The 13,296-nt window shown below is 47.3% G+C and overlaps 8 protein-coding genes across 8 annotated transcripts; 4 read left to right on the forward strand and 4 right to left on the reverse strand.

Annotated features, from left to right (window-relative positions):
* Positions 1-1,067: 1,067 nt before the first annotated feature.
* Positions 1,068-2,492, forward strand: PPTG_20745 (hypothetical protein; the record flags this gene model as incomplete). Its single annotated transcript, XM_008892943.1, has 4 exons — positions 1,068-1,075; positions 1,420-1,532; positions 1,759-1,874; positions 2,376-2,492. The coding sequence occupies 4 exons, from the start codon at positions 1,068-1,070 to the stop codon at positions 2,490-2,492; spliced, it is 354 nt and encodes a 117-aa protein (XP_008891191.1).
* A 1,196-nt stretch (positions 2,493-3,688) lies between these two features.
* Positions 3,689-4,096, reverse strand: PPTG_00475 (hypothetical protein; the record flags this gene model as incomplete). Its single annotated transcript, XM_008891872.1, has 1 exon — positions 3,689-4,096. The coding sequence occupies one exon, from the start codon at positions 4,094-4,096 to the stop codon at positions 3,689-3,691; it is 408 nt and encodes a 135-aa protein (XP_008890120.1).
* Positions 4,097-4,135: 39 nt separating this feature from the next.
* Positions 4,136-4,384, reverse strand: PPTG_00476 (hypothetical protein; the record flags this gene model as incomplete). The annotated part of the gene is made up of 1 exon (XM_008891873.1): positions 4,136-4,384. One exon carries the CDS (start codon positions 4,382-4,384, stop codon positions 4,136-4,138), a length of 249 nt encoding a protein of 82 aa, XP_008890121.1.
* Positions 4,385-4,481: 97 nt separating this feature from the next.
* PPTG_20746 (hypothetical protein) lies at positions 4,482-4,634 on the forward strand (the record flags this gene model as incomplete). The annotated part of the gene is made up of 1 exon (XM_008892944.1): positions 4,482-4,634. The coding sequence occupies one exon, from the start codon at positions 4,482-4,484 to the stop codon at positions 4,632-4,634; it is 153 nt and encodes a 50-aa protein (XP_008891192.1).
* Positions 4,635-5,454: 820 nt separating this feature from the next.
* On the forward strand, positions 5,455-6,093 carry PPTG_00477 (pre-mRNA branch site p14-like protein). Its single transcript, XM_008891874.1, has 2 exons — positions 5,455-5,549; positions 5,617-6,093. Exons 1-2 carry the CDS (start codon positions 5,523-5,525, stop codon positions 5,956-5,958), a joined length of 369 nt encoding a protein of 122 aa, XP_008890122.1. The 5' UTR covers positions 5,455-5,522; the 3' UTR covers positions 5,959-6,093.
* PPTG_00478 (hypothetical protein) lies at positions 5,849-8,740 on the reverse strand (the record flags this gene model as incomplete). Its single annotated transcript, XM_008891875.1, has 1 exon — positions 5,849-8,740. One exon carries the CDS (start codon positions 8,738-8,740, stop codon positions 6,065-6,067), a length of 2,676 nt encoding a protein of 891 aa, XP_008890123.1. The 3' UTR covers positions 5,849-6,064.
* A 245-nt stretch (positions 8,741-8,985) lies between these two features.
* On the forward strand, positions 8,986-10,941 carry PPTG_00479 (hypothetical protein). The gene has a single exon (XM_008891876.1). The coding sequence runs from the start codon at positions 9,352-9,354 to the stop codon at positions 10,504-10,506; it is 1,155 nt and encodes a 384-aa protein (XP_008890124.1). The 5' UTR covers positions 8,986-9,351; the 3' UTR covers positions 10,507-10,941.
* On the reverse strand, positions 10,655-11,556 carry PPTG_00480 (hypothetical protein; the record flags this gene model as incomplete). The annotated part of the gene is made up of 2 exons (XM_008891877.1): positions 10,779-11,556; positions 10,655-10,722 (listed from the first exon to the last, which is right to left on the reverse strand). The coding sequence occupies exons 1-2, from the start codon at positions 11,311-11,313 to the stop codon at positions 10,655-10,657; spliced, it is 603 nt and encodes a 200-aa protein (XP_008890125.1). The 5' UTR covers positions 11,314-11,556.
* Positions 11,557-13,296: the final 1,740 nt, after the last annotated feature.

Consider the following 13,296-nt stretch of genomic DNA (forward strand, 5'->3'; position numbering starts at 1 on the left):
TGTGAGGTGTTTTCGAGGTTTATTTTTATCCAATCACTTGCAAGCCATCTTCCTAAATGTGTGACCTAAAACGAGATTTGACACCCACTATTTTGGTCATAGGAACGGTTGTTGCACTCGTGGTTGCGAGTACCATGGGATTGGTTGCGGTTGCCGTTACGATTTTTATGCTGGACGCCGCTTTTGCGACCACCGCCCTTCAATTTATAAAGTAAACGCTTCATGCGGTCAGTTTCCGCGACGTAGTCCACACCATCATCCGATATTGAGGACAATAGCGTAGTAGCAAGCTCAGGGCACGCGTTGTTTCCGAACATTTCCATGACAAGATTTGTCTGATCGCCCTCCATTAGGCTCTCGATGGAGTTCAGGTATTCCAAATAGTCGTGCCATGAATCTCCTTCACGCTCGAATCATTTCATCTTCGTGCTGAGTTCGAGTTGACTCAGTTTGGAGCCAAATTATGTGCGCAACGCACGCTTTACCTCGGAGTATAACATGTCTTCTCCTTCATGGCGCTGTCTTCACTCTGTTTTTTTTTCTTGTGATAGTGTCTGGATGCGTTACCTTCTAGGAAGTTGACAATTATCGATGCCTTGAACTCGTCAGTCCATGTAGAGCCATTCACAAGTCCTTCTGTCCTGACTGCGTGCTCGAATTCATGGATGAAGTTCTCGAATCCCGCACCGAAACCAGGGTAAACCTCGTTTCCCTTAAAGTTCGGGCAGCGTACATCCTTAATCTTAGGTTTCTTGGGAGTTGGAGGGGCTGCTGCCATGCTAGTGTCCGACATTGACAGTGTTCTAGCGTCCAGTTGTGTCCTCATAGCCGCAAGTTCACATTGCAGCTGCCGTATCAGCTGGAGTTGGCTGTGTAGCTCCACACTCTCACGATCCGCTTCATCAAAGCGAAGCTCATCAGGGAACATAGCACGTTCGGTCGTGGGCCTTCACGCGCATCAGCAAAGACGTCAGCACCTCGTGCGTTTACGTTTTCGCCTTGTTCTTCGACGTCGCTTCGCTTGTATCACTAGTCGCAGTTGGTTGGACAGTTGGGCTCATAACCAAATGGAAGGGTAGATTTGATCCTCAGCGGCGCACCGCGCCGCAACGTAATGTAGTAGTGCCTCGCACTAGGTAAGATTATGAACGAATAGAGATGTCGCTAGCTACGTAGTTTCCTAGCTAGCTTGCCTGTGCGTCCGTTTCTGACAAGTCTCAGCGTTGGTTGCTGTTGACAGGTAGTTGCTGTCGTTACGTGGTCGATCTCACGCAGCGCAAACTGCTACTTCCAACACCCCCCCATTAGCTAACGACTAAAGCACGTGGACAGTAGACCAACTGAAGTTGGAGTGTACCCCAAAAAAGCTAGCAGTGACAAAAAGATACTAACAAAGCAGCTCGGATTACTATCCTACAGGGTTACGATCAGTCTCAAGAAGCTATGTAGCTACTTATCGAGCATCAATGTTATGACAAACGCGGTCGACCTGCTACAGAGCCACCAACTGAACCAAGATCTCGACACTGTCTGTACCGACTTTTTAATGTGCTGTTTCTCTGATGCGTTTTTTTTTTTTTTTTTACCGTTTTATCCACTCGGGGGATACACTCACTCGTAGGGAGCTTGACGGGGGGAAGGGGGCGTTGCTTTTGAAAAGAAGTAACCGAGGCATACAATACGATAAATGATATTTTGACCGTCTTGTTTTGTCCGACAGCTCGTTGTTTGATGGGGTTCAACCAGATCTTATTACAGCACATACTGGCATCAAGTTTAAGAGTATGTGGAAGGAATGCAGTCGTCGATTCTCTACTGCTGAGGAAGAATGCAAACTTTCTGGGTCACACGACGAGTTCTGGGAGTTTGTCACGGTGACAAAATAGCTTTGTATGTTCACCTGTGGTGCGGGCAACGTGGGTCATTACCTCCACAACAGTCGAATAGAATTGGGACTTACTTACACCTGCAAAGAACCCCTGTAAACAAAGCAATTGTCATTTGATCTTTGTTTTCAGGTGTTATTGGTAGTATATCGGTCCGGTTACGTGATTTTACGTCATCATGTTGCAGGACTGGCCTTAGTGAATCCAAAAGTTCCTTGAAAGCTGAAACATTCATTCTATAATATCTCTCGAACTGTGCCTCTTGGAGTAGGCGATCGCGGTGAGGCTCCCAATCAAGCCGCTTCCCCGAAACAACTTCCGAACGTCGCCGCCGCTGGATTCCATTCGCAACTACCACTGCAGCGACACAGACAACTCAAAGTGGGATCATCACGACATTCATTTCTACTTTTATTAGCCAATCACGGATCAGATCTTGGGGCCATGATCCGATAATAATTCCGTTGGGTCATATGCGGGAATGGTCAGCGCCCGCATATGACCCGCAAAGAAATCTACCAGTTCAATGGCAAGCCCTCCAATACGGTGGGTCCGCAGGACATCTGTCGGAATGTGCCGTGTGGCTCAATCCTCGGCATCAGTTAGTATTCGACTCACTAAGGCCAAGAGCACTGAGTGGTTGCTGCTACAGATGATAAACATTTGATAAAATAAATCCAAGGAAGCTGTCGCTTTTTTTCAAAGAAAAAGTATCAGTGATATACTTCAAGTATTCAGTATTAAACGAACATTAATACGCAAAAATAAAATTGTTCTTCAAGCGTTGGCTTGTCACTTGTCAGCCAACAAAATCTGCTTTTCTAAGATTTTGGAAACCCAAATGCCATTCGTTGTGTCACAACTGATGATCTGGATGATGTTCACACTAACCTTCATGCTGCACATTTTGGTACGCTTCTGTCTGAAATCGGCCACGTTCTTAAATTTTTCTTGACTACGCTTGTCCCTTTATAGATGTAAAGTTGGCTTTCACGTTTGATTGGGTCATGGAAAGCTGTAAAGACGATTAAAACTGTGGGACGTTCTCTTTTCCGGCTTGAAATTGGGATATTTACAGTAGGTTGGCAGCTTTGCATGGCACTGTGGGAAATTTTGCGTTTGTTCACACATCCCTGAGGGTATGAAGTACACGTTGTATATTAGAGTCCAAGTTTTGAAACGACTAGGAAGCTGGCGAGACTCGCCTAAGTTTGGTGGCATTGGCGCATCTGGAAGTGGACATCAAACAACATGCTTTTCTTCACGCTCAGATTGTTACTAAAGAAGCACACTTTAATAGCAGGGCACCAACTCCAAAACACTGGCAGTGACCCAAGTCCCAACGCTGGCAGACAGATACGTTCACATCAGTTCCATAAGGATATATGGTATAACGGAGAATAATATAATAAATCTCCCACGCTTCAACCGATTCTAGAAGGGTATACATTGTACCAGTATACATGTACGTATTCTGGCGTCGGAGAGAATTTAGGATTCTCCTTAAACTCTGATCGCAGAGCACATTCCTCCCACCCGGTAAAAATATCTCCCGGCACTTTCTCAAATTCATCTCGGTGGTGTGAGTACACCCACTCCGCAAATTCCCATCGACGTATCGAGCTCGAGCATTCGTGCAACTGTTGAATGACGTCGCACTAGGTCCATTGTCGGTGTTGATGAAGAAACCACGCAATCTCGTACCGACCGTTCAACACAGCATCCTTAATTGCCGTAGCATCATAATACGGCGGCCCGACATAACGGCACCAGTTCAATGTCGCCATGAGAAACATAGGCGGTCATGGTCGCGGCAGTACCACCTTCCTCCTATTCCAAGCAAGCCATTCTACCACATCCCAGAATTGATTCATAGCTGCTTCATCCATTGGTGGTGCAGCCTTCACTTCGATTGGCATGTAGCCACTGAGCACGTTCAAGTGGCCGTTCTTGGCGGCATTGTCCATTGCGGCTACTGTACACCCTTCGTCTCTGTTGACGTGAAGCCATTTCACGACGTCGAGATGTCCATATGCAGCAGCATCATCCATGGCAGCCACAGTGCAGCCTTCAAATCGATTGGCACTAAGCCATTTCACCACCTCCAGTTGTCCATTTTTTGCAGCAAAAGCTGCCGTACATCCTTCCTGTCTATTGTAGTGTAGCCACTTCACAACTCCGAGATGGCCTCCTGCAGCTGCAACACTCATCGCTCGCGTTGTGCACCCTTCCTTTCTGTTGCTGCTCAATCACTGCACAATGTCCAAATACCCTTTAGCAGCCGCATTCTCCATCGCATTCATGCTGCAACCGGACACTCGATTGTGGTGCAGCAGCCATTGCATAACGTCAAGATGACTATTCTCAGCAGCTCCATCCAGATCCAAAGAGCTGCATCCTTCCGATGTGTTCTCGTGCAACCATTTAACGATATTCAAGAATCCGTTTCTGGCTGCCCCAGTAATCGCCTGAGTGTCCTCCGTTTCACTCCCCCACATAGTGTTTGCAATTACGCAACCATTTTACAATGTCAAAATGGCCCTGACTTGCTGCAAACGCCATCGCTCTCCTACTGCAACCGCCGATGTTGTTCTCATGCAGAAGACGCACGATATCCAAGCGGCCATCTGGAAAAGCGGCTTGGATATCAGCAAACGCTATCAGGCAATTTGTGGGGTAGTGTTGAACGACCCACTTAACTACCTCAACATGCCCTCCGACACACGCGCAGTCAAGAAAAATACGTAAATAGTATGACACGACACCGGGCTGTTGTATGATCCACTTGACCAGCTCCAAACGACCTTCATCCACTGCAGCAGATAACGCCGCTCCAAGAGGCAACATTTCCGATAAAGTGCAAATCCACTTGAGCATGTCAAGATTTTCCTTAGCAGCAGCAAATGAAGATCACTTTCTGAGCTTGTTGATGCTGATTCTCTTCACCCGTTGCCACAGCCACTTGGACAGCTCAAATGGTTTTCGGCGATTGCAACTCCAACGACGGCCCTATCCTGCCACGTGTCACCATGGCTATTCACTAACCAGTGCGCGATCTCCACTCGATTCATTTGGGCAGCAACATTGAATGTTTCTCTGGGCACGTAACAGTCTGCAAAGTGCGCAGATAGAAGCTGAACCATTTCCAGATTTCCCACAATTGCAGAATTGGTCACAGCTTTTGAGGATTAATATAAATTCGGGTGCAGGATTTACAGTTTGTCCGATTCATTGGCGAGCATGAAGAGTTTCCGGCGTAGTAGATAAAATAAGCTGACACTGCAAGCGCGAGAAAGTGAGATGTTGTTTGACCAATCGAGAATTGCGTGAAGAGAGGCTACGGCATGCGGCAAGTGGAGAGACTCGGGTCGATCGCGACAGACTACACGAACGCAGACCAGAGCTTGGACAAGCATGCTGCCAATGAGAGATGGTAAAGAGGAACTGGGATTAAGCTGTTGGCATGGTTAAGAGAATTTATTATAGAATTATATCAAGAAGGAAAAATATCTTGAGCCACAAACATTCAGTACACGTTACATTCGCGTAACATAAAATTCAGGTTTCTTTTATTCGTCACTATGTGGTCCACACACATCGATTTTATTCGCCATACCATTTCCTCAGCTCACAACCATGTCTGTGCAAGGTCGCCGAGGCAATGTACGTGCTGCTTGTCTGCCAAACTCCATCCGCATCGCCTCGCTAACCTTATTGCTACATCCGACAGGCTCGTCTCCCCCCGGAAGTGAATCGTGTGCTATATGTACGCAATCTGCCGTTCAAAATCTCGTCCGAGGAATTATACGACATTTTCGGCAAGTACGGGGCCATCAGGCAGATCCGCTTGGGCGTCAACAACGACACTCGAGGCACAGCGTTCGTGGTCTACGAGGACATTTACGACGCCAAGAACGCAGTAGACCATTTGTCGGGTTTCAACGTCTGTGGTCGCTACCTCATTGTGCTGTACTACCAGGCCAACAAGATGCAGCAACGTAAGGGTGCAGTGGACATTAACAAGCAGAAACAAGAGCTGCAGGACCTCAAAGACAAATACGGCGTCGAATGAAGAGGCTCAAACAGGAAACAGAGATTCAGCTAATTATCTATGCATCATCTAAGTTTTTTTTTTCGATAAAAAAAACTAGCAGATAATTTGTTTAGTATTGAGAAATTCACATGAAGATGCGTTCTACTTTTTCCATTTCATCCGATCGAGAACAGGCGAGGTATGTGGACACAGCTTGTGTATGCAGCATAGCGGAGCAGAATCGCACAGTGTCAGCAGGCCACAAACTCGAATTATCGTTGTCTACTACCGACACACTTTGGCCATTAAACTCAAACCGATTGACACATGGCTCCAGTGATGCCAGAATTTCTCGTACGTGTTTATGGAATACCCGACCGATAGCAGCAGTAGGCAAAGCTCCCAAATTATACTTTCCAGCATCAAAATTGTCCACACTGTCTCGACTAGCCAAATGAGGTTTACAGAGACGAAAAAGTTCTTCTCGCATCATGGTTTGCCGTACAGGAGGCAAGAATACATCCCCTCCACCTGTAAGGGAGTCACGGTCCAAATTGACTACAACCAAGTCATGTGAAGGTCTCGGCATGTCGCTGCGACGAACGTAGGACTCGTGCAGTCCGAAAATGAAAGGTGTGGGGCAATGGAGACAGTCTTTGAGACCTAGTGGCAACACGGGGACGTACACGTGACTCCACACGAGCGGATGAAGCAACGCTTTCAGTGCTTCACTTACACAGAATAGAATTGTGTAGCTCGAAGCCACCAGAACGATCTTTTTCTCTAATAAAATGAAAGCAAACAGTCGAAGTACGTTCGTCAACGATAAACAGTCGAAGAGATCGTCAAGTTTAAAATCAAGAACCGGGAGCTGATCGCTTGGTTGGATGAAGAATTGAGTTCTCATGGCAAGTGACGCCTTTGTAACTTGAGCAGAACGATCGTTAACATCAGCGTTGGTACTTATGTCACTCCATAATTCGCAAAGAAAATGACGCATGGAATCTACGAGGGGAAATTTGGAGATGATGCAAAGACCACTAGGCATGTCGTTAACCCCCAGCATGTTGCTCTGCTCTACTGGCAACCACATGACTGCACCGTAGATGACGTTAGTGCCACTGCCAGCGATAAAGTTGAATGCTAAAGCCTTGGAACCTGCAGGGTTAACACTCGTGGATGGATTTAAGAATGGCGCGATCGTATGAAGAGCAACTTGCTGTAACACTACGCCGCTTGTATACGGTGAAATATCAGTGAAGTTGACGGAGTAATCGGGCTGTAACGTGATAGTAAATACTTGACATCCAGCTCGGGCAAATAGAGTTAAAGGATCTTCGTTTTGTTCTGCTCTAAGCAGTTCCAGACACACAGTGTTTTCTGCGTTAGGCTGTTGATAGAATGGAATACGAGCAGCACGCAGCACAAGTGCAATGTTACCAGAGCCAGATCGATGAGCAATAAAGTTGCGATACAGTACGCTGTCCGCAAAATTGACGTAGCTTCTGGTACCAAGCACACGAAACTCTCGTTCAACCTCACGAGCCAACTGAAGAAGTGCGGAGATTGTCTTCTCAACATGGATATCGACTTTTTCGCTATCGGGCATCCTTTGATCGGTTAGGGTGTGTATCGCAATGGAGAGTTGAGTCTTGGCCTGAATTGCAGCAGGAGAAGCCACGGGAACCCCATTGTTTACTCCATTCTGCACGAGGAAGCGGGAGTGTAGTCGCTTTAAACTTGTTACGAACTTCTTGAAGTCCATTTCTTTGTCTGTAGATTCGTCGGATCCTGCAAATTTTTGGAAGAGTGGCGTTATCCGGAATGTGGTTTCGATCAAAAAACTTAAGCGCTGATGATGCTGATGGTCCCGGCCAGCAGCAGAGCTGTACAGATGAGCCCATAGCACCGAGCAGCTCCACTCATCCGATAACACGTTGTCCAGTGAAAAACGTGTTTCTGGTTGAGAGAGTGGCGAGCTGAGAGACGCAGAAGATTGGGCTTTCGAGATTGATCCATTAGTGATGGTATTTGTCTTAGGACTGGTTGGTAAATCTGTCGTAGCAGCTCGCTGACGACCAATTTTTGGAGAGGTTAAAGCACCGGAAGAAGATACTGAGGGCTTGGTGCTTGCAACTGTTGGTCGGGGTTCTACTGTAGCATGAGCATGAGGAGATGATGGGGTTGACGTCGTGACTGCAGCTATTTTATCCAAAAAGTTATCAAGCAGGGAATTGGATCGTAAATTTGGTACTGAGTGACGTCGGCCAGCAAGAGATGTTTCGACCGGTGAACACGGACTCGGTGGGGTGCACAACTCGCTGGTGTTAACGAAGGGCGATACATCAAGAGTAGCAAGAGGTCTCTGCTCGATTGATGAACCGTTCGAGCCAGGATCTTCCATTTCGCCATGAAGCCAACTCACAAGCCCTCCTTTCTGCTGGAAAGCGGAGAGAGCCCGTTTCTGCTGCTGTGCCACCTGCTGCGTCTTGTCTTTGAGTGAGGCAGCCGCAGCACTTAGAACTGACAGAGTACTATTCGAGTTCTTCGATGTCATTGAGTTTGAGGGCGAGATTGGGTGCCAATTTCCACTAGGCGAGCGTGGCTCTGTCGATTGCACTGTAGGACATTCCACTGCATTCCGCTGTTGCAAGTCGCGTTCAATTGGTGAAGGAGAGATCGTCACTGACTGGAACTCATCAGCGACGCTTCCCAAATTTGCAGGCAGTGGTCTTACAGACGTTTCTGGGGGAGACGTCAGGGTGGATGCGCTCCATGTTTTTTTCACAGAGGGTACGTCAGCACACGTAGCGTCTGCCATCACGTTGATGAAGCGGCTTATTCGTGAGTAGTGAACGATTGCAGAGGCTGTGCTACCCTGTTTGGACACTGTGGAAACAAGCGCGCAACCGTTATTGCACGTGCGTCTATTCCTAGCAGTTCACCATTACACAAAACAAAAGGGTACAATTAGTTTTCCACCTTCCATGAATATTTTTCTAATACTTCAGTATCCATGTAGTATCCATATTTTTCTATCGCGTTGACCAATCACAACGATAATTCGGGTGAAGTGACCATCAGTCCTGCTTCAACCTCTTACAATTGCAGTGGAAGCATTCTAAGTGGAGTGTCATTGAGAATTCCACTACAAGTTTGTCGTGGGTATTTTGCTGCAACAATTTTGCAAGAAGAACTTTATACCCATAACACCGGATTCTGGCTCGTAGCATAACCATATCCACTTTAACATTTCGTCACACTGTAGCTAGTTTTTTTTTTTTGCTGTTCGTTTCTATTGATCCCAGCAGCCGCACGTCCGTTTTGCATGCCTGTTCGTGGTAGACCTGCTCCACCACTGTCCTCATTCCTCGATTCTCCTTATCGAACTCACATCCAAGTGAAGTAACCAAGCACCTGCAGTGTTCAAGCATGCAAGTCTCGGCCGTGATCTCACTATTGGCAGCGTGGACGGCTATTTCGTCTGCCCAGTCTCACATCCGTTGCCAAAACACCATCGGTGGTCCATGCGGCGACAGTTCTCGTCCGCGTGAGTGGAACTGCTGCGACTATGGCTATTGCCAGCCGTGGAACTCGGGATATTATCAGTGTATCGACAAGTCCGAGCAATGTCCGAACCAGGAGACCGACATCGATTACTACGGGAACGATCTCGAGACAGTCTACGGACTGCAACCGGACGCTTGCTGTGCCAGGTGTGCTACTACCAGTGGTTGTGCTGCATACACTTTCGTGAACGAAAACCCGGACGGCAAGACGGCGTGTTACCTCAAGACGTCGACAGCCGGTCGAGTCGAAAAGAAGGGAGCGGTGTCTGCCGCTTATAAGGACTTTGTTCCTCCTAACAACCCTTGCAGTGCCAAGGTCTGGGATAGCTGTGGGAACGCGAACGGAGTCACATGCTGTCCGGACGACGCGTACTGCCAGCCATGGGATTCTGGTTACTACCAATGCATCGATCGTCCGGATAAGTGCCCGGACCAGGAGGTTGATATCGATTACTATGGTAACGATCTCGAGACCGTTTACGGGTTGTATCCGACCGATTGCTGCGAGAAATGCGCGAGCACAGACGGCTGTGCTGCTTACACGTTCATCAACGAGAACCCTGATGGCAGGACGGCATGCTACCTAAAGTCGTCGACAGCTGGACGTAGAACGAAGAAAGGAGCGGTCTCCGCTGCGTACAAGGACTTTGTTGGGCCTACGTGTCCTGCAAAGGTCGGAGACCAATGCGGCAACTCCAATAGTGGCCCAACTTGCTGCCCGAGCGGATCGTTCTGTCAACCATGGAATCCTGGCTACTACCAGTGCGTTGCTGAACCGGACTGGTGCCCTGGGATCGAGGTGGGCGTGGATTTCTACGGTGACGATCTGAGTATGAAGAAAGGCTTGCTGCCTGATACGTGCTGCCAGGCTTGCCATTTCGACGCGAACTGCAAGGCTTTCACCTTTGTGAATCAGAACGACGATGGACAGAGCGCGTGTTACCTCAAGACTGGCAGTGGCACCCGTAAGAGCCACGCAGGGGCAATCTCGGGTTACAAGCTCGAGCCCGTTGAGTAACGTAAGGCTAGTGCTCGAACAACTTGGTAAGCTGCAGCTTTCAAGTACCCCTGCTAAGCACTTAACACAGACATGTTCGTGTATCCATCGGCGTATGAACGAACTCGAAATTTCCACACTTAATCAACTACATTTCGGCAAATCTGTGTTAATTTTCACAAGACAAATTATTACAGTCTTTCGCAATCCAGTCGAACTGGAAAGATAAATCTGCACCTACATACTCAGAAGTTAGTAAGAAAAAGATATTGCAAATTCTTAACAGAGCGTACCAAAATGTGTAACTCGAAAGGTTAGCGTGAACATCATCCAGAGCATCAGTTTTGACAAAACGAATGGCATTTGCGTTTGCAGCACAAAAGCCAACAGATAAAATGCGTCGATGCCGCAATTGCGCTTCATGATGCCTGCTAGCAGCATGAAAGATAGGAGCTCCAGCGTCGCGTAGATGAACATGGTCGACACCATGTTAGCGACATTATCGTGATTCACACCTACCATTTCTGCGTGATATTGTGCGCTTGGCAAGTGCGTCATGGTAAAGATAAATATACCATAGAGTACTGGAACAATAATTTCCACGTATTCGGTTAGAATAAGACATTCCGCGGTAAAAAGAATCTCGAGAGCCTCCTGGAGAACGTCGGAGCTGTCAACTATCGTCGAATTTCGCCCACTGAATTCTTTATCAGGCCAAGTAGCTCGATCCTCTACAATAGTCTGCTTTGTCGCAACCAATATCGCTGGCTGAGGATGAATAGCAGTGGTGCTTCGAACGCGGTCAGCGGCTGCCACTAACGTTAACATCCGCTGTGGCAATGAAGTTTTACTAGGCGAGTGGGGAGAAATCTTTCTAGAAGTCCAAGAACTTGAATATTTCTCCAGTGTTGCCAATAAATCTCTGTCATCGAGCGATACTTGATGGGGAATACACGATCGCACTCGAATTTCGGCGTTTTCTTGAAGTCGAAAATCTTCCGTGTTGTAGCATAGCAACCGAACAGCCCAAAGTAGACTAGAGTCAACTCCACCACTAGGAAAACTAACAACCGTGCGAAGACGCGTTAATATATTTTGCATGCGTTGATTCAATTCTAATAGATCGGTTGTTGTATGGGCGATATCGACTGCCATCATTATCCCAAACGATGCGGTTGACAGACTCGGCATGCACGTAACCAAGTACAGCGCATCGAAAAAGTCCACCGTAAATACGACTTGTTCCGGTACAATATCCCATTTGTGCGAAGCAACATGCGCAAATAACCTTTTCGTGATGAACTTGAACGCTGGCAGCAACAACAACACTGGCACTTCGTAGACAGTATGGTTTGCTTTGTTGAAAAGCATTTGAAAAGCTGGGTATCCAACAATCATAATTCCAAGCAGGCACGACACTTTATTTAATCGACGCAGTTGATCCCGCCTCGAAAGTATGCGCCGAAATGCACGAATACCCACAACAGCACAAAGAAGTAGCACGAATATCCCGGACATTGAGATTAGGAGAGAAATCATAAAAAACGGCACTGGAAATACCCACAGTTCTGACGTTGCCATACCCACTACGAGCAAGGCGCCTGCCACACATGTGCAGTAAGCCACTTTCTGCCTCGACGAAAATGCTGGAACATCAAGCCACGGTCCAACGAGGTCTGCCATCACACAGCCCAACACCACTCCTACCATCCCCACTCGAGGCCAAAACCCGAAGTTTGCTTTCCACCCTGCCCTTGGATCCTGGAGTGGAATGCTTTCTTGGCATAACACAACCGAAATTGTTATCAGCGGCGGTGCCAGGATCAGTAAAAGAACACGAGCCAATGACGTCTCTCGAGTAAACTGCACTAAAGCCAGAGTCCGCTCGATAGAGTATTTGCCGCCACAGCGGATGAACTGCAGGGTATACCATACATGGCGGAAGTTGATCCATAAACCGTAAAGGGTCATCCAGGACGTCGCGTTCACTCCTTTTTGTTTGTTTACTGCGCCTGTTCTAGTGTTGATCTTCCGAATCTCTAATTTTAGTAGCCATTAAAAAAAACTTTTTTTCAAGTTTGAACGGAATGGTGAAAAAAAAGTTACAAAAAGGGTACACAGATATATTAGCAAAGAGTGGATTCTTCTTTAATCAATCATTAGGGTCACGGCAAGCCAACGCAACAGCAATTCTGACGCAAGGAATCCGAAGTCTAAGCCAGTTGAGGGAGCCTTCGTACACTTTCTTGCGGATCGATAGTGTCGACCAAAGGGCGCAAAAAGAGTATCAGAATTTTGAGAGCATCGAAGTGGACTTACACGGACAAACAAAGAAACCAGACTGCAAAGAGAAGAATGTCAAGACCGGTAGCTCAAGTGAGCTCATTGCTTCGCAATGGGGTACCCCAGTGCCTCCAGTCCTAAGTGAGGCAGTTTCAGCTGCAAGACCAACGCAAAAGTGTGATTGGACAGACACGGACGGCGTCAACCAAATGGCTTCTATTGGAAAACATAAAAATCAAATAGAAGGCCACTTTACCACCACCAAAATCCCATATAGAAATGAGGGATCTCTATAAAACCTTCTGCATCGAAAGATATAATAAACTGCTACTTGTTGTCTCGAATCACTGAATCATGAGCAAACGGCAATTTCTCGACCCCAAGAATCCTACGTTCTGTTACCGTCTCTCGATGGTGCCGTGGCTTCGCACATCCAAAGTCTAGTTTCTCTTCTTGCCGTATATCGTAGCTTAGACCAAAACAAACCGCCATGATTGTTGATAAACCAATCGTTGTAGTTATCGTAAG

This window comes from Phytophthora parasitica (genome assembly GCF_000247585.1).
Source record: "Phytophthora parasitica INRA-310 unplaced genomic scaffold supercont2.1, whole genome shotgun sequence".
Taxonomy (NCBI): Eukaryota; Oomycota; class Peronosporomycetes; order Peronosporales; family Peronosporaceae; genus Phytophthora; species Phytophthora nicotianae.